This window comes from Rhodnius prolixus, unplaced genomic scaffold (assembly GCF_049639745.1).
Source record: "Rhodnius prolixus isolate KJV_2025 unplaced genomic scaffold, Rpr scaffold_8, whole genome shotgun sequence".
NCBI classification, from domain to species: Eukaryota; Metazoa; Arthropoda; class Insecta; order Hemiptera; family Reduviidae; genus Rhodnius; species Rhodnius prolixus.
Genome location: NW_027411593.1, coordinates 6,687,094 through 6,712,210, shown reverse-complemented (window position 1 = coordinate 6,712,210; position 25,117 = coordinate 6,687,094). Strand labels below are relative to the sequence as shown.

General features: G+C 32.8%; 4 protein-coding genes across 4 annotated transcripts in view; 1 reads left to right on the top strand and 3 right to left on the bottom strand.

Moving 5' to 3' along the window:
- Positions 1–3,659: 3,659 nt before the first annotated feature.
- Positions 3,660–7,178, bottom strand: RIOK2 (RIO kinase 2). The gene is made up of 7 exons (XM_074121568.1): positions 6,236–7,178; positions 6,016–6,157; positions 5,759–5,927; positions 5,466–5,675; positions 5,161–5,352; positions 4,583–4,675; positions 3,660–4,424 (listed from the first exon to the last, which is right to left on the bottom strand). Exons 1-7 carry the CDS (start codon positions 6,299–6,301, stop codon positions 3,731–3,733), a joined length of 1,566 nt encoding a protein of 521 aa, XP_073977669.1. The 5' UTR covers positions 6,302–7,178; the 3' UTR covers positions 3,660–3,730.
- Positions 7,179–7,472: 294 nt separating this feature from the next.
- LOC141450774 (deoxyribonuclease TATDN1) lies at positions 7,473–8,486 on the bottom strand. The gene has a single exon (XM_074121569.1). It carries the CDS (start codon positions 8,484–8,486, stop codon positions 7,572–7,574), a length of 915 nt encoding a protein of 304 aa, XP_073977670.1. The 3' UTR covers positions 7,473–7,571.
- Positions 7,473–10,242, bottom strand: LOC141450776 (immediate early response 3-interacting protein 1). The gene is made up of 3 exons (XM_074121578.1): positions 10,106–10,242; positions 9,631–9,732; positions 7,473–8,591 (listed from the first exon to the last, which is right to left on the bottom strand). Exons 1-3 carry the CDS (start codon positions 10,194–10,196, stop codon positions 8,536–8,538), a joined length of 249 nt encoding a protein of 82 aa, XP_073977679.1. The 5' UTR covers positions 10,197–10,242; the 3' UTR covers positions 7,473–8,535.
- Positions 10,243–10,731: 489 nt separating this feature from the next.
- Ncc69 (sodium chloride cotransporter 69) overlaps positions 10,732–25,117 on the top strand; it is a 68,990-nt gene continuing 54,604 nt past the window's right edge. Inside the window, exon 1 of the mRNA XM_074121567.1 lies at positions 10,732–11,230. Coding sequence (XP_073977668.1) covers positions 10,925–11,230 — 306 coding nt within the window. The 5' untranslated portion in view covers positions 10,732–10,924. The remainder of the gene's footprint in view (positions 11,231–25,117) is intronic.

Below are 25,117 nucleotides of genomic sequence, written 5' to 3'. Positions count from 1 at the left end.
AAACGGCTCCTACGATTTTATTTAAATTATTGTATTAATTGTAAATACGTAGTTTTATAAATTTCATTTGACACTTTTCCAGGCAAGTATGATTGATGGCATTTCTGGAAGAAGAGGTGGTTTGGATTTAATTAAATAGTTTTCATGCCCGTATATTTCCAGTTGATTTTTCTCATAAACGGTTCATACGATTTTAATTAAACTTTTGTGGTAATTACAAACACTTAAATCTACAACTCCTGATGTGACACCACTATTCAACGAGAAGTACGGATTTAATTGAATGAGCTAATTCCATATAAATCAAAACTCTCTTTAAAACAAATTTTCGTAAAAAAGTTTTAATTAAAAGTGTTTGTTAAGGTAGAGTTTAAGGTACTCAATCAAACTTTAGGTAATCATAATACAAACTCATTTGCAACTTAGCTATTATTATATTTTTACATTTTATGACAACTTTCATCAAAATTGGCCATAGAGTATTCATTAATTCTCGGTGCATGACTTGATAACTGTTTCACATAAACTATCTACCTCTTCGCATAACTAAAATAATTACTTACCATCCAAAGTAAAATATAAAAGTAAAGTAAAGTAATCGCCTGTTTTTTCAGGCGGGGCTTAACGTCCAATTACCATTTACTAGGCCAAAGTAAAATAATTACTTACCATCCAAAGTTGGGGAATGAAACCAAAAAATAATTAATTGATTGCTTAACTAATATTTTTTAATTAAATGCAATTTAACATTTTTTTTTTAGAAATTATTTATTTTTAGTATTCGACGCTTATACTTTGAATACGATTCGGCAAAAAGAAGGCAAAACCTTCTTCGTCTAAGCGCCAGCTCCGCTTTTGGCGTTGGCTCCAGCACCCGCATTCATGCCAAACCCTGCACTGCTTCCAGCACCCGCATTGCCTCCTGCGTCGCTCCCCGCGTCACCACCTGCATTGCCTCCAACGTTAAATCCGGCACCAGCATTACCACCTGCTCCTCCGCCAGCACCCTGACTTAGCGAAGATTCAAATAAAAGTCCAATCTGTCGTAACAGAATAATTATTTCATTACATATAGCAAACATAAAGCTTTTCTCTTATAAGCCCCCATGATATCCAGCCAGTAACTACTGGACAAAATTTCCATTTTTTAATGAATGGATATTTCTGTTTTTAGTTACTTTCTCAAAAGTGGTTAACTTTTTTTCAATTTCTGATCCTATAATCCTCGTAAGTTACGCTTTTAACAATCCTTCTTCTAATAATCCCTCATTCTCTAGTTTCTAAGAAAAGTAAAACTATTTATTTGGACTCAAAAATGTTTTGATGAGTGTAACTTTAGAAGTAACTACTTTTTGTTACTTTTTCTTGTTACCAAGGAAAATGAAAATTTGAAGCGATATCCGAGAAATGGGAAAAGTAAAGAACATGTTAATTCGGCCCTTAACTGTTTTCAAAACATCAATGTACTTTAATGTAATCTGCTATCTATAATTACTTCTATCTGACGTCTATAATTACTTTTGGAGCTGTAACTTGAACCAATTAAAAAAAAAAAATTCTAGAGGTTGACCTGATTCTGGAGGCTCCAGGATAGAACCAAAAAAAAGTAAACGAGATCATTCACCTTTCATTACATAAAATAGCATATCGAAACCATAAAAATTTATAAAACAAGACTCTTTTAAAATGTTAAAAAATAAATAAAAATTGAATTTTACTTAGCCCTTAAACAATTATTCTTTAACTTCTCAACTGATTTTTTTTGAGAATACATCCAAGAAAAAGAAGCAACATATTGATTAATGGAAAAATTAAAATTTTAGAAATATAACTTACTAGAAAGACACAATAAATAAGACAACTTGATTTCTTCATTTTTTCTGTTCAAGAGCAGAGCTGTAATCGATCACAAACAGCGGAAACCTACTAATATATAGTAGCAAACGTTGTGTGGTTTTGTCCTTGTAATTTATTTGATCGAGAGATTCATAAACAAGATTTTTCCGTAACGGAAATGTTAACAATACAATTGAATAAAAAATAATAGATAAAAAATGCTACGAAAAATATAATCAGGGCTTTATTATAACATTATATAGGCACCAATCAATGCATTGTACATTGTAGTGGAAAAACAAATTAATATTCTTCTTTTAAATTCTCCTCTACATCAATTTATATATCTTAAACATGTTTAGCCCATAAACGTCTATTAAAATAAAAAACTAACTTCTTATAACTGTTGGGTATCCAAGAATTCAAATGAAATAACGAGGGGTCAGTTTTCAATTTGTATACTTTATTTTTTTTTTGCGCAGAATTCGAGTGAGCAAGTTATTCGAACTATTTACTGACATTCCAGGCTACAAATAATTTTTTTAATTTTTATTTGAATGGTGTATTAGATTGAATCCTTATAAATATCAGCGTGAATTATTTTATAGTACAGGTCGATCTTCCATCAAAAGTTGACTCAATAAAAATTCTCTCCGCAGATTTGGTTCGTTATCTTGACAAGTTCGTTGACAAACGATTAATTTGAATCTTTATACTAAAAGTGAATGTTTATGGCTGGACGGACATACTAAACTACTGCATCGACTTCTGGGAAAATAGATCAATTTACAGCTCCTTGCTCAAATGATGTGCACTTATGAACCAAAACTTTTTATCTATAATATGCCCTTACTTAATCAGATTCACAGGGTACGTATGTACCAGCTCTTACTCTTAATCTTAGATATGCGGCGAATTTCACGTTGAAGTGACCGTTCTGCTAACTTGGATCCATCGGGGATACAACTTCTATAGATGGGAATTAATAAAAAAAAGACTACTCCCTAACTTTTATTAGTTAATTTGGTTTTTGATGTGTATTGTTTAATAGAATTAGCTTATTTTACAAAACATTCTATCTCGTTGCTTTATTCATTATTATATTTACTAAATATTTGTATAGCTCGTTTTTTTTTTGCCGGCGCATCGAGTCTATGGCCATTAGCGCCCATAGCTCGTTAAATCAAAATAAATAAATAACAGTCCTTTAAAATTGTTAATGATAAATAAATGTAAAACAATGTTTGATGCAAAGACTGGAGTTTGAAAAATGTATGTTGAACAATCATTAAAACAATATTCGATCACATTATTATCAAACATGTCCCACTCTAAATTAATGTTTACCAAATTCTGATCTGATAGTTTAATCATTGAATAGAAGTCGGTTTAGTTTATTGAATAATGTTCAGCCTTGCACTAGAGATTTAGAAATTCAACCATCTTATAGAAAATGTTTTTACAAGCAATCTTTTTGAATGCTTTCCTAAATTTCTAATTGTCTTATATTTTCTGGAATGTTATAAACTTTGGATGACATTCAGTTTGGGCTCAAGTTTTTCTTTGCTAATCTTTACAAGGATTACTTTAAAAATGATTTCTGTTCTTAGTATCACTCTTATTAGCAGAAAAGTCAAGGAAAGCTCAAAAGAAAAATTATTCATGACGAATATTCCTTTTTTCATGATATAATATTTTTAGAAACAAGATGTTTGTTGAAAAAAGCTTGTCTAGAATAAGCGATATCCGCACTAACTTGTTTTGGAGTTAAGAGTATACTAAATTTAAATAGGTTAAAATTGGAAAAAGAAGATAACACTGAATTAAATTAATAAAATTATTATTGATTGAAATTTACATTAAGAAATATATACAAAGAAATAAATCGTTCTCTCTATTCCCAGCCCCAAATACCGGAACAATCTTTAATGGTATCCCGATTTTCCCTTCTTCTTCGTGTTACAGCACTTGCCTCTCCTTTAACAACAATTCTCTTCATTTCCTCATTTTTCCTTCTCTTCTCTAATGCTTTTCGCAATTTTTCTCGGATTTCTTCTGGTGGAATAGTAGACGTTGCCGTAGATATGCTACCCGCTTTATAAGTTGCAGAGATGTTTTCTTCAACAACACTTTCATCATTAACTGATGGAGCCACATTTTCCTCAAGTTTGGTTAAACTTTTTAAAGAAAACTCCCGTAAGAGTTTTTCCGCATCACTTAACTCAGATTCTTTCTTCTGCATTAACGAGGATACATTTTCATTATTGGTTAACTCCCCTTCAATTTCGAAAGTCTTAAAGTTTACTTCAAGAGATTCTTTGTCTTGTTGTTTCATCATATTATTTACACTGCTTTTATTTACTCTCTCCATGCTTTCCATTAAAGAATCTTCTACCATCTGTCTTAATGATTCTATTGGTTCTTTGGTAATTTTCTGGTCTACATCTTGTTCTTCACTGGACGAAATAACGCTTTCAGTTTCCGTAGCTTCTTCATCGTCTGCTATGCCTAAACCAGCCAATAGATCTTTTTCCATCTCACGCGTAAAACCACTTGCACATATTTCAACATCAAGAATATCTTCTCTACTGCAACCATTTATTTATTTATTAATAACTTATTACCGAAATTAAAACATAATATATTAGGCGTATATGTATATTATTAGGCATTTAATAAATCTAAATTTTAACTCCAAATTAACTAATAAAACTAAAAATCTTCAAAAACTACCAGTTTTACTTACAAAACATCATCAAAAGTTGGATGTAGCATGCTTTCATAGCCAAATCTTCTTTTAAAAAAATCTCTTACACATTTTACATCCCTTTCAAAAAACCTGCAAATAAGAGTACCTAATTAATTTGTGTTGCAAATAATTAAATTAATTATTATTTAATTGTGAGGAGAGACAAATACCGAAATGGTAAAGCTTCTCAAATCTGATCGTGTAAGTGAAATGTGCAATTTGGCATAGGCTTGTCGTAGACTGACCACAAGAAAGCATGAGTATCGAGTATGTGGGTCTGCGAGAGAGTGTGTGTGTGGTTTATGATGAGCTAAGTAGTTTGCCTCAAATAGTTGCATACATCACTATCTTTTGATGGAATAATTGCTCCTTTAGGCAGTCTTTTATGGATTATGGCAGCTGTCAGTGTAAATGGTGTTCTTGATAGACTGAGATAGCCACTTAAGTTAGCCCACGGGTTAAGAATAAGGGATAAGGAACAGGTTAAGAACATATAAGTAGAAATTACTAATGCAGTTAAAATGGTAAAGTACGTTTACTACTAACTTACTCTATGAAATGAAGGATTTACTTACATTTTGGCATTAATATGATTAGTAGAAACCATCTGTGGAAAATCAATAATTATAGGTTTTCCTTCTTCAGTGACCATAATATTGAATTCGTTAAAATCTCCATGAATGACACCACAATTTCCAAGTCTTACTATAAGCTCCATGAGCTCATCGTATAGGGCCTCTACATCAGGAACTTCGTAAAGTCGGCTCCTACACAGATAAATTACATTAAGAGTGTTATACTTGAACTAAATAGAAAAGTTAAAAAAGTGGGATTTCAGCAATAAATTATACTCCCCAAGAAATAAAATTAGTTCACTTACAATGGTTTTCCATTCACAAGTTCCATAATTATGCAATGCCTATTAATATCAATTGGCGTGGGTACTGGAAAACCTCTGTCTTTTAGAGCTTTCATGTAAGCATACTCTTTCGTGGCAGATATCCTCGACAGGTAGAGCCATGACGCTTTATTTCTATGAGCGTGGTAGTCCCTTTTCTCTTTCAGATTTCGAAAGCAAATACGTCCCAACCTGTCAAAAGTAAAACTCTAAATCCTTCCATTTAGTTAAAAAGTAAACATTAGAATTAACTTTTAATTAAAATTGTAATATACCTATGCAGTTTGAGACATAATGGATCTCCTTCTTCGTTAGCCACAATGTAAATATTGGATTCTTTGCCAACCCCTATCTGGTTACCAAATGAATATACAGAACCACGGCAAGTCAATGTTTTAAGGGCAAGATAATCGTATCCTGCATTCGTAAGCCGGTACCCATCATCTGAAAAATATAACTTAAATTCAATCCATCTCAAATAACCAAAAATCAAGAGTTAACTTTAGTTTTTTTACTAAATTATGACACTCACAATGTCGACCTCTCTCATAAGATAAAAGCTTATTTTTGCAAAGTTCTCGCAATATCTTGTGTACTCCTCCATGACGAAGATTCGCTATAGCTGCGGCTAAAGCTCCTGGCACAAGTTCATGGTTTTTCATTCCCATTTCAATCTGTCAAATTAGCATAACATAATAACTCGCGCTTCTATACTATCTAATAAATTGATAATTAAGTAAGTCATTACTTACGGCTGTTAACACTCTGAAATCTTCTTTGGTAAGATATCGTAATATTGTAACATTTAGTTTACCCATAGCAGTGTTTGAATTATGCCCAAACTTATAAAATCATTCACGAATATAAAATATGTTTTCCTTTCTTGATTTTAAATTATTTTTTAGTCTGATAGATTCTAAAATGTTTAAAAAAATATTCATATGCTCCTCACATGCTTTACACATATAAATAACCTATTTAAGAGGTTAGTCATTTGAAGAAGGTTAGGAATGTTGAAGGTGTCCGATCATGCCATTATCGACTGTTGTATGGTAGCGAATTGAATGAATAGTCTACTGTGTTGACTTTGTTTTTACTAATAACTCAATAATTATTTCCGTAGCTACATATATGAATTATAATACACGGGAACTGCCGTATAACTCAGCAAAAATTGTATAATCTGCTAGTAATGTCCCTGTATACGTTCTTAATATCACTGTATTTCAATATAAAAAAAACTTTTTAGTAATATAAATCTTAGTATATTACGAAATTGTGTACTTGTGTTGCATTTTCTTAATGAGCATTGTTTTTATTTTGTGCTCCGCAAGTACGATGTTAATTAGAGCTGTTTTATAAGTCTTTTCTTTAAATTAGTGTATGGGTGATGGGAACGAAAGGTGTGAATAAGGGGCCATAAGGTCTCTAAAGATCGTGTGTAAAAGTGCAAAAGCATGCATTTTCGAAGGAAAGAGTAATTTCCCTTTGCGGGTAGCCTAGAGCTGGGACGTTTAATCGTCCGCGCGGAGGAACTATTTCGAATGGAAAATTACTTTATAGATTATAATCATGTAACTATTGCTATTATTACTTTCATGCAAAACTGATAAGAGGGAGTGTAACGTTTAAGCTAAATACCTTTGATTTTATTCAATACTTACCACAATTTGAACAGTTTAGTATGTTTTAAATTTTTAATACCTGTTTTCACCGGATATCTGAAAGGGCGATTTTAAGAAAGTGGTGCATAATTCCATTAAAGCGCTATATATCTCAAAATTTAAATTATTTATAGCCATCATCATCGTTGAACTACCTAAATAATAAAACTTTGACATGAACCATAAAATGGTGAAACAAACCCTCTTTTTTTTTTATTAAAATTCTACAAATACCATGATTATTTAATAATTGTCACTGTAATTATTATAATTGCAAATGAATTTAAATATTCGTTATTTCGGGGATTAAAAGATGAAAATTCACTCCCTTCATAAGTCTTAATTTACTTGCAATAAATAACAAATTTTTACACAAATACCAATTGAAAATAAATAAATTCCATTTAGGTTATCATTCATTGTCTTAATTTTTTATTTCGTCGGGGAAAAACAAATTCAAAGTATTTTTATAAATTTGCTTTCCTAATTGATCAATATCTTCTTCTTTCACTGCTGAAATTACTTCCAAAACCTGGCAAATAGTTGCAGGTTCATTACGTCCTTTAACCATTGCATCTTCTTTCCATTTCTCTTTTTTCACAGCGTTGAATTTAGTAAGAATATATTTGTGACCAGCATGAGTTGGTCTAATATCACACCAAGGAGAATCTGTCTCTATTAAAATTTTCTCAACTGGTATAGTTTTTACTACATCTAAATTTTTATCTGTTTTCAGTGAACATCCGTTAATACCAATGTAAAGGCCAAGTTCCATGAGACTTTCAGCATCATCACATGTGCCATCAAATGAATGCACTACACCTGGTAAGCGGATATCTCGATTGCGCAAAGTTTCACAAAGATCTTGGAATGCAGCACGGCAGTGAAGGAATAGAGGTGATTTCAAAGATTCAGCTACTGATAACTGTTGTTGAAAATATTTATTCTGTTGTTCTTTGCCACAAAAATGAAGACGATCATAGTCTAGACCAATTTCACCAAATGCAACAACTTTTTTACCACAATCTTGATACAATTGATGAAGCTTCTTCGCGTAGGCATCCGGACTTCCATGTTCTGGATTCTCGAATTCAAGACAATGTGTAGGGTGACAACCGACTGTACAGTACAACCTCTGGTCACTCAAGGAAACAGCATGGGCTCTTTTACTATCATCATAAGTTGTACCAGTAATCATGATCTTTTCCATGCCAATTTCCCATGCACGTCCCAACACTTTTTCCAAATCATTTTCATGTACACTCTTACCATGATAAATTCCTGTGAATGTATTGTCAATAAGGTTTGCACCAATATCTATAAAACGTCTTTTAGCCATTTTTAAGTAGTCTTTTTAATATTAAACTTTTTTAAACAATGAACGTTTGTTATCCCAACAATAATTTAATGATGATGGTAATCGTATTAATGAATATTAGGGGAACTGAAACAGAAAGTGAAAAAATGAATTAATTTTTAATTTGAGGAATTTCATTTCATAAATATAGTTTTCAATGAGGACAGAAAGTTGTTGCACACCCTATATTTTGTTGATGTATTTATTTTACTTGAAATGTCAAAAATATTAATCATAATAAGTTAATTATCAGCTAGGCGAGTCTAATTCTAGAACTATAAGTTGGTAAGAATTTTTTAGACAGTCTGGCTGATGAAATTTCTCCGAAAACTCAAGAAAAGAGCCTGGGTGTTCAACAGAGTTAGTGAGGGAATATAGTAGAACACAATTACTGAGGAAAGAGATTTGTAAAGAACGTTAAGACAAGGACTTAAGTAAAACTGGACATTGAGAAACAGCGATAAAATTTATAAACCTGTCTTAAAACCTTGGTTTGCAAAGGCACTGTAATCAGTCAGACAAGTTTAAAAGAACCAGTTAGTAAGAAGGTTGAGTGTGAGAGTGATAAATCTTCAGATGTTTGGAATTAATGCAAGTTTAGATGATTAATTTTTTTCTCTAAAATATCTTGAAATCAAAGATTTTAGTAGAATGTAGGGTATGCAAATACTTTTTGCCCTGAATGCACACGACAGAAGAGTTAAAAAAATAGATATAATTCAGAAATTAAACTATAGGCAATCAATAAAAACAACCAGAATTTAGTTTTACTCACCAGTTTAAATAGAATTATATTATATTTTAAATAATTATATTAACAAGGTCAAAAACTTCTTTATTAATTGCCAACCAACTTGTTATCAGAATTTAATCTAAATATATCTTATGATTTATTTAGACGACAGTTTTAATTGATCTCTCTTAGCACTTAAACCATCAGGTCTCTCTCTCCCCCCAAAAAGCAATCAAAATGCTTCGACAACTCTTTAGAGGTAATGTAAAAAAATTGTTAACTTTCACTAGAAATTTAGTTAATATGTGCCTGGCATCAAATGAAATCTCTGACACCAAGCTGTGCAAGAATCGGAAATAAACAAAAAATTATTGCTGTTAAAAATTTAGGTACCTCTCATAACGGTGCGAATAGAATAGATCAAATTTAACAATTGCGTTTTAGCAGTGGGTACTTCACCAAAACCTTGCAAATGACCCCTAGTCGTCCAGCCTACTGAAATACAAAGAGAGCAATTAAAAAGGTAAAACAAAATTAAGAGAAACAACTATCCAAAAATTGTAATAAATGATTAGATAATTACTTTACGTTTTTTAATCGATTTGAGAATAAACAAAAAACTCATTCTAATATTATATTATGAATAATAAATGCGGCGAACAGATTGATGAAAATTATAACCTTACAAATGTCAACAATACTTATTATATTAATACATAGCATTGTATTAATAGAAACGGTCGCCTCAAGACTTTTTTTTGACACTGAATATTTTAAAATGAAAAAGTTTGGCTTTTAGCGCCAAGTTAAAAGAGGGTACTACGGCTACGTTCTATGATTTGATGAATACAAAAATATTTTATCTCACTTTTTGCTAAAAATCTTTCTTCATGAAGAACACAGACTGCATTTAATACTAAAAGTGTTGCCTCAAATAATCTCCACAACGTAAAAGCCATCACAAATTTACCTCTAAAATGTACACTGTAGATATTGTCCACCACTCCTCACTTACAAGTTAAAGGAGAGGTTACTTTAAGTAAGGTTTAAAAACTAGCCACGCGTTCGACTGGTGGCGTCATCTACCCTAATTCGCAAAGTTTCAGTTCCCCCAATAACTACTTCACTTATGGAATGTATTTCTCGTTAAGTTGAAAATTAATGTGTAACCTTCTTTGTTAAACATATTTTTAGTTAATGATTCTTTAAAGACAATTATTTTTAGTTCTATCTCATTTTCAAAAATAATCATTTTTTGTTTATTTATAAAAGTAAATTATTCTAGGAACAATCGTAAAACAATATCGCGCGCCTGTAAGTTGGTGCATTTGCATTTGGTATCTTTGATGTATTCTTCCTCTGTTTCATATAACGTAAAACTTTCTCGATTTGATTATGGATGCGCTCTTGTACAGTGTGGTGGGGAGCTTACGGGGACATAAGAATTAGTTTTTTTTTTTGTTGAGTGAGCTCCGCGATCCAGCTTTCATTCACTTACAAGTCGCCGTCGGTGAGTGGTGAGACTAGCGGTGTGTTCCCCCCGGTAATTTTTTAAAACACGTTGTGCGCGCTGTTCTAATATATATATATTTTTAAAGGACAACTAAAGACTTTTTTTGATTGTTTATTTTATTAAGAACAGTTGGCTTTCTTCTGCTCAACAGAGGGGCATTTTTTTTTTTTAGCCATGTCGAAGAACGAAGAAAAAGAAGGAGGTGGAGAAGGAAATCAACGTGATTCTTGGACAGAAATGAACGAACGTCGTCCAAGATTTCAAGTGAATCGTGTGGACGCTGCAACCCGAGATGCTGAAGAATTAGACCGGCTTTGCGACGACGATGACGATGAATATATTGGTTCATATGGGAAAAGTTTTCGCCATTTCACTAGAGAAGCCTTACCTAGAATGGATAATTATAGGAATATTATGTCAATTCAGGCTGCCCTTCGTCCTACATTGGAAGAACTTCATAATGAGACACTTCATGGAAAGGTAGGTTTACCATAAATGATTGATTATTCCCTTTAGAGATAAGTTAATGTTTATATTTTCTGTTTTACTGATTACTTGCTTTAAACAGCCTAAATCTGTGTTAAATTAATTCTAGATTTATATTATTTTCATTCAACTAATATGGCAAATTCTTCTTTGTTCTTCCTTGGCCTACTTGTACATAATTCTAACTCAGTGTTTGCATAAACTTTTACTTTGAAAAGAGCCCCGGCCTAACAATGAATTAATATTTATTTTGTACATGAAAACCAACATTGTCATCTGTGATTATTATTTTAAAAATACCTTTAATTTATTTTTATTACAAATTTAGAATTTGCTTAATATTAATTGTATTTCTTTGTTTAATACACGGAATCCTGTTGTTTTAATATTATAAATAAAAAAAAGGCTTCTGCTTTTCATGTCATTCTACATTTACCAAAGATAATCAACTTCAATTCGGTCCAAGTAATAAAAAAATTATATTCAAAATAAGCCGCGAAAAATATGGTAATCTCCGTGGATTGTAGAGTGGGAGAGTAGCATATGATAAGTATTGATGGGCGTAACCGACTCGTGTTTTTAGGAGATTTTTAAACATTAAATTTTGCGAATGAAAATTTTAAGAAGAATCTGTGTACGAGTAACAAACGAAATAAGATTTTGTCTCATTTATAATGCCTACAAAAGTTATTTCTATTCGAACACGCACCTCCCAGTCCAAATTCAGGTCTTACTGCTGTACCCTCCTTCATACTAACACACATTCCGAAAACCATCTGGTTGGGGCGACCACCTGGCGTCCTCCTAGCTTTGTAGGACATGTAGCATACTTGCCTCTAACTTAAGACATTCTTTTGTACAAAGTTACCCTCACTGTGCCAAAAGTGGTTGACCAGGTGTAAGGACAAGGAGTGTTTTAAATGAAATACTTTTTACCATAACTAGGAGGTTAGAAAGTATAACAGTCATATTCAATTTTCAATTTCGTGTTTTCAGTTGAAATATTCGTTTTGAGTTCTGCCTTGGTCCAAAAAAAGTGGTTTTTAAAAATATTGTGTGTGTGCGGTGTGAATAAAATATCTCAGTAATTGAGAATTGAAGAAAGCTGAACTATTTATTTTTATTGAGTCCTACCAAGTTGCTTTGCGACGAAATTCCCTGTTAGTGAATGGATTTTTCAGTTTTTTTTGAGGTTCTTAAAGTAGTGCTTTCCAAATTGTTTTCTAAATTCTTTCGTTTATAACCAGAAATTTCTATTGAATAATTTTTTTAGGGCATTCTGAGGTATAACTTTATGCCACGAGAATTTTTAGAGAAAGTCGAGCGAGCGTTCTCGGCATTTTTTATTCGTAAAAAAATTTACACAATTTTTCAATACTCTTCATTCTCATAGTTGTAAGTAACAAATATTGTTTGGGATTTCGGTAAGCTAATTTGTTCATTATTAATACCTAAGTGATAGGCTTGTACATACTTACCAATGGAAATTCAATTTGGATAATTTAACAAGATCACTGTCAGTACTTTTTAAATAGAATCTTTAAGTCGGTCGTGTAAAACATCAACTTTTTCTTACTTGAGTTATTTTAAAAATTCTAACCATCCAATTTTCCTCTTCTTTAAAGGAGTTCAAATCTTAGTCAGTTAATTTTTTTTAATGAGATTTTTGTAATAAAGATAATGTAATTAAACTTGAAGTCGTTGATAAATACTTATTTTACTTATAGCCACAAATATCAGAAACAAAGTGGATGTTTAATTCGTCTTTTTGTAATTTTTTTACTTTTTTTTTTACTTTAAGTAGAAGTATTGCAATCGTGCCAAATTTTTGAAGACTTCGTTTTAAGAATGTCTGAATTATTTGTCTGTCTGTTTGTTCAATTCTTTTCTTTAAATGTAGTTTGGGTAATTTAGTTTTATGTACTAAGATAGTGTGCAGCTGAGGTTGTCTTTTAGGAATTTCGGGTCATCTGCAGTAAATGTAATTGCTGAGTTAACTTTTCAAAATGCTTAAGTAATAAGTATGAATCTATATTATTTACAGATTTAAAAAATATAGCTAATTTCACTTGTAAGAGAAGTAAAAAAGTATTCTAATTTTAAATTTATTCAAATATGTATCGTGTTAACAGCAAAAAAGCTGAAGATCTTATCGACTAAATTCTCTGGTTATCCAGAAATACATTCTCTCATAAAAGCTTAATCGATATTGCATGTAACTTAAGTTCACTTTATAAATTTACTCTACAAAGTTTGGCACCCTCCTCTCCTTACCTAAGTACTTTAAGGGGAAATGCTTTAGGAAGGGCTGTGTGGGGCTTTTGGGTCGAGTCAATAGGTAGAGAACCAACTAAAGGTATCTTCGGTAAAGTTGTTTACGTCACAGTTCATTACATGTCGATAAAATATATAATCATTCTTCTATCTCTATTCTGATCACTGTAAACATTGGTCTAGAGTTTCAGTTTAAAGTAAATAAATAATAAAATACCAGATGACCTCGAAGGAGTCGTCCTACCAATCACACCTACTCACACTCCTTGGAACTGGGTGGCAACTGTCAAGCATGTAAAACAATTACATAACCTTTTTTTTATAATCGGGCGTTATCCCCCATTGTAATCAGACGGAGGAAGGTGAATTTTTGCGCTGAATAAATTTCACAGTGAAATAGATGATATATGATCTGCGTTTCTAAGCAATAATTACGGTTCTTTTCTTTTTAGGTCAAGGTATGCGATTCATTTTATTTACTTCGTGTGGTAAAATTGCATCTTTCCATAGCTTTGGTATTGTCGGTATGATGGCAGTATAGTTTTTCGTTTTAGAAATATCTCCTTGATTTTTTTGCCCCAAGTTGATTAGAACTAAATGTCATGCTCGGAGGAAATGCCAAACCTGATCATGCAATTACTTGAAATAGCATTTTTACTCTCTCTGAGTAAGATCTGTGTTTAGAAGTCAAATGCGGAAGTGAAATGCAATTTTCTTTTCTTTTTTTTTTTTTTTTTCTTGTTAATTATTTCTTCCACCTAAATGCCTATTACTTTTAAAGTAATGCGATGCCTACTTTTTCAGTCGGGCTTTAAGTCCAAGTACCGATCAGTCGTGGACGGAGACGAATTCAAAAGTTCTTTACTATAAATTTATCAAATTAACCATTAAAATTCAAGGCCTAGACTAGGAATTGAACCCAGTACAATAATACACCTTAGCTTTGCGGGCCTCGCCTCCAATCACTTCCCTGTAACTTTTGAATGAAACATTTATTTTTTCCTAATACGTCCATAATAAGGTTTTATTTTAAACTAGGATTTTAAAAAAATTTTAGCATCTTCTCAATTTTTTTTGCTTGTTTTTACTGAAATCGGTAACTCAAATCAAACCATCAATCTCGGATATTGTGAAATTTTTTAGATTATTTAGTGTAAAATGAAAATATATAACGTTTTGTGGAGAATGAAAGGTTTACAATCACATATTATTATCATTTTATGTAATTCTATTTCACTAGGATGGGAACTGACAGTGCTGCCATAACATTTTGATTTTTTCCATTAAAAAAACAAAAAAATTCCCATGAGAATGGATCTCATTAACAATAATTCACATTTCAATTAGCCTTAGAGATCGTATATTTTGCTAGTTAGAGAGAGGTATGCAACTCATGCTGTTATTTTTCATTAATTATCGCTTAATAAATTGGAATTCTGCAAAACATCAGGTAGTTAATGAACAAAAGTGCCCCTAATTATTATTTTTTCTTATTCAGTTCTCATTTCTAAAGTCTATTGTAAAATCTCAGCGATTTGTTAGTGTCGATCATTAATTAAAAAAAATATCGATTATTAAATTATTAAAAAATACTTCCTTTTGATTTATAAAATTAATAATTATGGCTTGTTATTTTCGGAGTTGGAACATTTTTAAGTAATTATATTTTGTATGCTGCATTCTAATAATTATAATTCATTTTAATTTAATAGGATGAAAAAATAAATGCCAGTTTTCAGTCGTGATACATTTATTATGCCGAGCTTTCGACCTAGGGCCTAGGTAATCTTCAGGGCTAGTTTACAAAGTAATATTTTACATTACAGGATTGGTGTGTCTGAAATTAAGATTTCTTCCTTCAACTTAAGACGACTAATATAAATTCTGTAATGTTTATTATTTAGAACTGAAGTTTCAGTCTATATACAGTTTTAAAGTTTGGTTTATTGCTGAAAAAGATCACAAACTATAGGTGCAAAAAGGCCTACTCAGAACTTAAAAATTTAAACAAGATCTAAAACAAGTCTAGCTGACTCAGGGAGTAGTAACGGAACTCTAACTGACTAGTTGAACAGATCGTTTTTAAAATAAATGTTTACGTAGTTGACAGAAGGCTTGAAGTTTAAGTCTGTATAAGTTTAATTTTTTTCATTCCTGTATAGCCATTTTGTTATTTATGTAAGTTTGTTATATGTTCTGTACAAAGGAAACAATGACATTGCTAAAATCCCAGGATGAAGATTATCTAAGATTTCTAATTGGCCAAATATATAGCTAACTAAAGTTTTGGAATAATCATTTATAGTTAAACTAGTTGCCTCAAGTATAACAGGAAACAAGACTTGGAATTGAAACTACTATAAACTTCGAATTGAAACTGATTGAAGAAGAGGCATGAGAAAAGTTGGATCTGGTACGGATTGGACTGAGTCCATGAACAGACAAGACAGAAGACACACCAACCCTGAAATGTAAAAGTATTACTTTGTAAACTAGCCCTGAAGATGACCTAGTCCCTTGGTCGAAAGCTCGGCTGAATAAATGTATCACGACTGAAATGGCAATTATTTTTTCATCCTGTTGAAACTATGAATCAGTCACCAAAAATAATGAACAATTGAACAGCAACTGTACTTTTAATTATAATACAAGTTTTCCTTCTTTTTTAAGAATCATATAATTTCTTTTTATCGATTTTGCTTTTAATTTAGAGTATGTTCAATTTAATTAATGTCAAGCAAAGCTGTTGGTGATAACTCGCGCGGGATAAACTTGTGATTACTTTATGTAGACTTCTTTTTTTTTTTTTTTGTCTAGTAAGCGTCAATTTATGTTGTCTATGTTAGGGTGAAGTAAACCGTGCGCAGGCATGGGGTTGTAATAAATGAAATAAGAGCTTTAAATTTCGTTAATATGCATCTTGAAATACATTCCAGCTGAAGTTATCTTGGCAAATGAGTATGAATATTGGTAATGATGTTTATTAATATCAATATCCCTGTCTCTTGTACTTCTAAGGCAAAGTGAAAACTTCTCGGATGTACACAGAGAAGGCGTTGCTGGCAATGAAATTTTATTTTTGTTACGTTGGCATTTGTATTGCAATAGCTACGTCAATAGACAACTTGAATTGTCATGTTATTAACCTAAACAATTTGTTTTTTCAAGTGGAAGTGTCGGGTTTATTTCGTTGAATTGGAATAACGTGATGTCACGAAATTCTACTCTTTTTTTTGTAGACGCTTAACTGCGAATGGAAATTCATTCCAGTTAGATGAACATTTATAAGGAGTCTGTTACACTTTGCTTTCAACAGCAAAGAAATATATGATTCAATTTAAACGTAGTCGTACTTTTCTTTAAGCTACGCGAAGGACGGCAAAGAACTGCGAGATTGTTGATACCTGTGGTATATTTGAGAATACAGTTTCGGGTACATTTTACCTCAAGAATTAGTTATGAGAAAGCTTTGTACAAGATGGGTGCCAGTATTGGTTAAGTGCTGACCATTTTACAAACGAAAAACTATTTTTCTGATCTTCTAAGTCTACCATTACACTCTAGAAAAAAAACATTTCAAAATGTCTACGTTGATGGCTCTGCACCAGAAAAAAGCGTTGCCGATATTCTACTGGAAGGAACCTAGCCAGGGTTTTCTGGGATAGAGATGGAGTTACCTTGTAAAGAGTAAAGCAATAACTGAAGATTTTTTTAAAGACTTCTGGAACACGTGTAATTGTGAAATAAAGAACGCACTGGCCCGTCAAAGATTCGAAGGAATTGAAAATACTGAATCTTAAGTACGAATCGTTGGAATCAATGATTCTTAACCTTTTTTCTGACGCGGCACACTTTTAACAATTTCAAAATTTGGCGGTACACTGACAATAAGATAAGTTTAAAAGTATTTTACTTATCCATAATACACACTATGTAAAATAAGTAAGTAAGTAATAACATATTTCTTGAATATAATGTTTGAATTTTAACTGCAATGCCATAAGTATTTTTCTTTAATTTAATCTTTACTCGTAATAAAAAGAAAAAGAGTTATAATTTTTATTGTATGCATTTCTAAAATTTGGCGGTAAACTTCAAAACTTTTCGGCACATTGGTTGAGAATCACTGGTTGGGATAACCTATTCCCAGGTCTAAAGAAATTAGTAATTTAGAATTGTTTGGTAGCCAATGAAGAGGTAGATGGCCGTAGATGAATGGTTTTACCTTCCTTCCAGATTTAAACTTTTAAGGATGGAATAAATTTATTGGGAAAACGTTGAACTAAGTGCGTCGAACTAGAAGGTTAGGGGATGTTTGAAGAAAAATAGAATTTTCAAATAAGAATCAGTCAAAAAAATTGGCCCGCTTCGAGAATGTTTAGCTTTACCCACCATTCTGGCAAATACGAGGTATTCAAATTCACTTTTATGCCTTGCGGGCAGCTCTTTAACGAAAGAAATCAGCTTTGGAATCATTTATTCACGTGTCAATTTTGATTCGGTTAATATTAAACGATCTCACATAAATCAAACTAACTGGGCTAAATAAATCAAGTGAAAGAAAAGATTCATTTATACAGTCAGTTCATTGTACAGTACTGATGAATGGAGTCACAAAGTGAGAGGATGAATAAGCTAAGTATTTCCAGGTCAGCGCCTTTTATATCTCTTTCTCTCGTCCTTCCTGTTTAAAGGAAATGACTGATGGTTATCAGGTTTGCAAACATTATCCACACCGGAAACACATGTTTTTAATTTTCATAGAACATGAAACAATGTTATTAGCGAATGGTCTTCATGGTTTTTTCATGAAACGAAGGTGCGTTGTAATTCAGAATCCGCAAGTAGACTTAATTGATTTTTTTTTTTGTATTATTTTGTGAAAAACAATGCCATACGAATTAAACATTCAGTGCTGTTTTTCAATTTTTCTTTTTTAATGGAAAATTCATTTATAGTCCAGAACGGTTTCAATTTCGCAGCGATGATTAGTTGGTGTTATATCTACTAACATACCATTTGAAAACACAAAACTCCACGAACTACCTACTGTTTAGCGGTTCATTGGTATCCGTTTTCGTGTCGGCTCAACGCCAATTGTATTGAAAGTGCTGGAGAATGGTTTGTAGAAGAGAAGAGCTGGTGGCAATCTATCTCAAAATTGGTTGGGAGTTCTTAGAAGTTGATTATCGATGCGGAAGCTCTTGGGTTTTTACTAATGATGATGATTGGTAACATTTAAAAGGGCGTGGCCTTAACTTTAGATGGTGAAGTTCTGGTATACTCACCTAGACCACGCACCACCTCAATCTGCCATTCATTAAACCTTAACAATCTAGGAACCACGATTACTGACGACAGAAAATAACAGAATTCAGAAGATATTAATTAGAGATGATGCTCATTGCCAGAGTCTACAGATCATCGAGATCCTTGTCAACATATGCTTAAGTGATCTCATTCTCGGTCTATTTCCTTGACCCCTTCTAGCACCTGGCTTTTTTTTTTTTTTTTTTGCATTGGCTTCCGCCATACAGCCAGCATCGTCTAGGTGCTTATCACTAGAATATCACTCACTCTCCATTCTTACCTACAAATACATTCGCTTCACACATTCATCATTCTACTATATACTGCTATTTACATAAACTACTCTGTGCTCCTGCCATCCTTATAGCTTAACCAAAATTAAAATCACGTAATCCTTCTCTAAGCATTTTCTTCCATTCATTCTAATTCGGCTATAGCTTTTAAATACATTCATATTTCATTGCTAGCTCTGCTATCGACTTAAGCACATAAATGTTGGTGGAGAATATAATGTCTTCGTAGCGAAATGGTGCGTCTAAATACCAGTATATATCGTCAAACATTCGTTTCCTTTCTACCACATAACGTGGACATATCATTATTACATGTTTGAAATCCTCCTCCTCACACCTGGCTTTCATCACCTTCTTCAGCATTCCCTTTTTTCCCCCATTAATGGCAACTGCCCCAATCAACGCAGTTTACTTGCCTTCATCGTTGCCTCTAAATCCCGCTCATATCACAGACTCTTTTAGCTCCATATTTGTTCTTCTTTTCCAAACCTTACCATTATTTTGATCTCTTTTGAAACAGCTTTAATTCTCTAAATCTGCTATTAATTTAGCTCAAATTTCCAGGGATATGTTATTCGTGATTGTAGTACTTGTTGCCTGATATTTGAATTTCTCCTCGATTGGTAAAAGCTAATTCCTCTATACACAATCAAGGAGGCAGTAACAACAGGCCACCATTGCAATCACTTGATTGTAACCATAGTATAACCTCCACACAGTGTTTTTCTTGCCAAAGTTCATGTTGTGTTTTTTTAGGTCAATCTCAGTTCTCTTCCACTTCTGTTGAACTTTTTCCTGCAACCTATCTGAAGAACTCATCACTAAAAGGAAAACAAATTTAGATTTTGAAGAATAGAAATAAGTATAACTTAGTAGCTTCTATAGATTCTGCCAATTGCGTTTTGCTTTAGAAAGGCTATTTTCTTAAATGGGAAGCAATGGGTAAAAGGATAACGGGAAGAGATAAGGATTTAAGGAGGGGATCTTGTGGAATAAACTGTAAGTGTTTAAAAAATTGTTTAATCTACTATTTTATCGAAGGTTAGATTCTTTGTTTCCTGAAGTAGAAAGTTAGGTAATTATTCGGTTGTTCGCTTCCACAGAATAAAAGGTTTCTATTTCTTGAATTCATACTTTTAAAAGGTTCACATATTTCTTGAATATAATGTTTGAATTTTAACTGCAATGCCATAAAATCTACTCTTGCGTTTTACGGCAATCCCAAACCGATGTTTTATTTGGGAATAAGGAATACAACTAACGCTTACGAATGACAATTTTCGTTCTGTACAATTTTTTGTTTAAAAGAAAATTTATCGATAATTTTATTGATTTAAGAAATAATAAAAACAAAGTTCACAGAGGACAGGTGTAGATATTTAGCTTTTATACATGGGTATATCACTTATATATTTATACGAAAGTAAATAAACATTTCCACTATAAACCGATATGGTGGTGGCGTACAAGATATATTTATATAAAGATAGGCTGGCCGCCTCTGGTGCGGTCTGTACAAGACTATTCTGAAAGCCAACAGCTGAAGTTCACTAAGGTCAAGGAGACTGTCGTATCCATTCTATTTCCTGTATCTTTATTTTTGTTCGTTTTGAAAATAATGTGCTGTAATTGTTTGATATTACTTGAAATTTAAATAAATAAGCGTATTTTTTATTTTTAAGGTTGGTAGTATTGCATTAAAACTGTCCGGTAGGACAGTTGTATAAGGGTTGATCGTCAAAAACTGCACGAAAAAGCGTAACGTTGAAAAACACCCAACTTTGACAATTTTTTTCTCTTTTTCTACAAAAGATAAAATTCCCAAATTTTCTTTAAAATATGGGGCTTCGTGTATAGTAATTAAGTTTTTAGCTGTTGTTCTTTTTGTTTTCAGGACCTCTTATGATAAAATGTGGTTCTTTAATTTTCGGGAGAGTAATGGAATCGATACAACAGAAAGTTGTCCTTTAAGTCACATTTTCTGTTCACAGATTTTCTTTTAAAGTAGAAATATATGAGGAATAATTTTAATGTTCTTCTACATTGCATAGACTGCAAATCTGTACATTACAATGACTTGACACTTAGGGATGAATCTCTAAGAGTGGTTCTCTGAGAATCCCACTTGTACGAATCAGTTTTTTTTTTTTGTTTAAAGAGTTTTGTCTTTGTTGGTGTTTGTACAGTACACAACAATGGAAACGTTGAAGTCATTTTAAGAGGGAAGCAAGGACAGGAACACTTTCAGATGATAGATTCAGGCGAAAATATCCGATAACTTCGTACAGAATTCCTGCAACTTTTCTTGATAAAGATATTTCGTTTTCACTCAAAGATCCGGAAATTTAGGGTAAATAGAGCTAAATCTACCTGGGTATCTACTCAGTCAAAAATGACTTTTTAGTGGGAAGTATAGTTAACAAGCCTCTGTTAACATTGCGCAGTTTGTAGCGTTTACGGAGCGTTAATAATTAATGGTTTCACAGTATTGTCCAAGGTTCGGTGCAGTTGCAACTCACAGAGGATTCCAACCATATCGCTTTTACTACCTACCACAAGCGGGGAAAAAAGCATGAAAATAAAGTGTTTTTTCAGAATTTTGGAATTGATCGTGAGGTGAAAACATCCATCAATACTGATCGTCGAAAGATTTGGTTTTCATCTAAACTGTATTCGAGTAGACTGTCGACTATCTGTCGTAGATCTTTATAGTATCAGCAGACTTGTTTATTTTTACTCTTGTTAGATCTTATTTCTGTATTCTAAAAGAAATAATCGCCTGGAGTCTGTTCCAATTACTGACTTTTATTTAGTTCAAGTGGATTTTCGTAAAAATAGATAGGAAAATGATTTTTGTAACTATTATTAGTAGTGTTAAACGAGGTTAAATTCTTTAATCGCGCACTTGTTATCGTCTAGTTTTGAGCTACTATTTTGGGTCCAGTATTCCTTAATTTGAGATTAAAATTTATAATTTAGATTTTTTGAATAACTTTTTCACAACTACTGACGCGATTGTTCTTGCAACTAGTGAAAGTAGTAACTGATACAATAATAAGTGAGAAGTTACCGCCCATTGGTGGCTCTCCAATGAATCAATTTGTGGCCATCAACGCCAAGTAAATCTCGAGATCTCAGCTGACGGTTGGGGTTATCATTGAGAGGATCGGGTTATGCGGATTGTCGAGTGTGAAATTTTTTGTATCACGGCGTCGATGAAGTCTTTAAGTGAAAGGTACTTTTAGATCAGTGGGATTGTAGAAATATCAGAGACATATTTGTATGTAATATGGCGCTGAATTTTCGATTGTAATGTTTTAGAGCCGATAGATGTTGGAATGCTTGGCTGAACTCCGTGTGTCCCATTAGTCTAAATCGATTTCAGTAGCATATTGTATAAAAGTACTTTGTTTAGAGATTGTCTGGCAAGGAGTGCTGCCAATAGCGTTTCTTTGATCGTCTTTTGAGGCGTCTTTATATGGATTTTATGCCAAACGTCTGACCATGTATAGTCCATGGTATCGCGACAGTGGCAGTACAAGGAAGTACAGTCCGGCTGCAGCAAACTGGAGGTCAGAGGTACGTCTAAGAGAGAAGGTTATATTTTGACTTAAAAGAAAAGGATTCGCTTCGGCGATATATACACTTAAATTGGAACGATACCGAAAATTTAATTAAGAAAGACGTTTTAAATAGTTATATGTTTCAACCAAAAAGAAATGAATCTCTTTTCTTTAAATTCGCTTTTCCGGTTACCGGAAAAATAGACCATTCGCAGGAAGTTCTGTACTCTTGTAAGTATTACACATACATGGCCATTCAGTAGAAGTAAACACCGCTTTAGAGGAAAGCTCACCCTACCTCTCCTCCAGAACTGCCTTAACATTTTACTGGGAAGATTATTCTAATATAACAGGATTTCATGTGAGCAAAGAGCTCATTTTCAATGTTATTTTTTTTATTTATTTATTTTTTTTTTTATTTGTTTATTTATTTTGCAACTGTATCCTGGTACAATAGGCAAAAGTGATGAGAGATAAGGGATGGCACAAATACACATGCACGCATCTATATGTGTGTACATACATACACGCGCACATGCATGTGAGCCAAGGGCGTGATTGGAGTGAATGACGACCATCCAGTGATGGAAGCCGTTAGTTCACCAGATTGGCCAGCTAACGCAGCAACCATTCTAGGAGGTCAGCGTTGTGTTGAGATGGTCGCGTGGCCACCGCCGCTTTAGTCTGCGTTGAGGATTAGAAGGAAGTGTTGTGGTAGACATGTTATGGATCAGAGGGTTGTAGTGATCGTGTAGGTTTGAATGGAGTTTTGTGTATCGAGTTTGGGCTATTTCAGAAACGAGAGGAATATTGAGATCAGAGTGTATAGTATGATTGGAGACGTAGAAGGGAGCGTTAACTATGGTTCTTAGAATTTTTGATTGTAAGGTCTGAAGTCGGTTGATGTTCGATTTTTTGGCACTTCCGTAAAGTTGTATTCCGTACGGCCATATTGGGGCAAGTGATCGTTTGTTTGTCAGGGTCAGTTTTGAACGTTTGTCGAGTAGTCTTTTCAACATTTTATACCTCAGATTGAGGTCAGTTCGTTTGAGTCTCGTGTGAGGGTTCCATGTTAGTCGTTTGTCAAGATGTAGTCCGAGATACCGTACTTGGTTAGAAATTGGTATAGAAGTATTGTTGAAGGAGTGAGGAGGGGGAGTTTGCTTGTTTAAGGTGAATACTATGTATTTAGATTTCAATTCATTCACTTTGATTCTTCAATGTTTAATAAAAATAATTGGAGATTTTTTCTCAAAAAAACTGAAAATCGACTGGGTAATTCGACTCTTTTAGGTTGGGTGATTTTAACACTAAAGCTTTTATTGCGACATCGAATCAAAAATTCAAAAACTATTCACGATTTTCCATTTTTTGAGTTATACTGAACACACACACACGCTGTTATCAATTAATATTTTATAGAGATATCAGAACAAAAAAATGTGTGTGATTGTTTTGCACACAGATTGATTGGCGTCAATAACGTAATTGATATCAAAAAGTTCTAGTTATCTCAGATAACAGTGCTGTTCTTTGGTCATTGTTTATATCGATTAGGTGGTGTTATATTTATTTATTTTTTCTTTATTAAGTGGCAACACTGTCTCTAGTCATACTGTATTAACCTCATCGCTTATCTTTGCTGTTACAATTAATATAAAGAACATTCTTAAAATGGGTACGTATGTTTATCGATGAATTAATCTATGAGGATTAGTGGGTTCGATTGCCGAACTTGGCCTTGGATTTTATTTAATGGTATTAATAGAAATTTATACTGTTAAGAAGGTTAGAAATTCCGCTTCTGTCCACGACACCTGTCGTAGAGCATGTCAGAAGCAATAGACACAACTAGTACTCAAAGTTTACGCTTTTTCTTAAACGAGTAAACTACTCGTACATAATGGGAACCTGACAATAACCTTTTTTGAAAAAAAAAGATCGGCATACCGAAAATGTGATTTTAAAGGGGGGATGTTACTTCTCGGGGCGGGGAGGAAAAACCAAGGCCTGAGAGCTTTACCCAGGAGCCACTCTCCAGAATTAAGAGTCTGATTAAGCGGACGGGTCTGGAGGGTGAGCTCTAAAGCCGGGGAGCCACAATAGATCCATAGCGGTCGCGGTGGCCACCCTAATCTAATCTAAGAGGGAAAAGAATTTTCTTGAAGTCGTCAAACAGATTTCCTTTTAACTTCGTTCAATCATAAAAATTTATTACTTATAAAAATAGATGGGGATAAACTTCTCTCTAAAGTGTCAAATAAGTACAATGTACGGTCTCATTACCTATTTAACTTCCAAATTTGAAGGAAAATTAATTGAGTAGAAGTACAGCTTTACTGTACAAATTTTAAGATATTTAAATATTTTTATATGTGTTTGAACAGTATCTCCTCTTACGTTCATAATGATTGTTTACTTAACTGGTACGTAATATCAAC

Excerpts from the sequence above, each read along its gene's own strand:
- RIOK2 (XM_074121568.1), bottom strand. The coding sequence starts at position 6,301 with ATGGGTAAACTAAATGTTACAATATTACGATATCTTACCAAAGAAGAT. Across the intron at positions 5,676-5,758 it reads TTATGTCTCAAACTGCATAG|GTTGGGACGTATTTGCTTTC; the intron begins GTATATTACAAT and ends TACTTTTGACAG. Across the intron at positions 4,676-5,160 it reads AATCATATTAATGCCAAAAT|GTTTTTTGAAAGGGATGTAA; the intron begins GTAAGTAAATCC and ends TCTTATTTGCAG.
- LOC141450774 (XM_074121569.1), bottom strand. The coding sequence starts at position 8,486 with ATGGCTAAAAGACGTTTTATAGATATTGGTGCAAACCTTATTGACAAT.
- LOC141450776 (XM_074121578.1), bottom strand. The coding sequence starts at position 10,196 with ATGGCTTTTACGTTGTGGAGATTATTTGAGGCAACACTTTTAGTATTA. Across the intron at positions 9,733-10,105 it reads AGAAAGATTTTTAGCAAAAA|TAGGCTGGACGACTAGGGGT; the intron begins GTGAGATAAAAT and ends TTTGTATTTCAG. Across the intron at positions 8,592-9,630 it reads TATTCGCACCGTTATGAGAG|TTCCCCTAATATTCATTAAT; the intron begins GTACCTAAATTT and ends TTTCTGTTTCAG.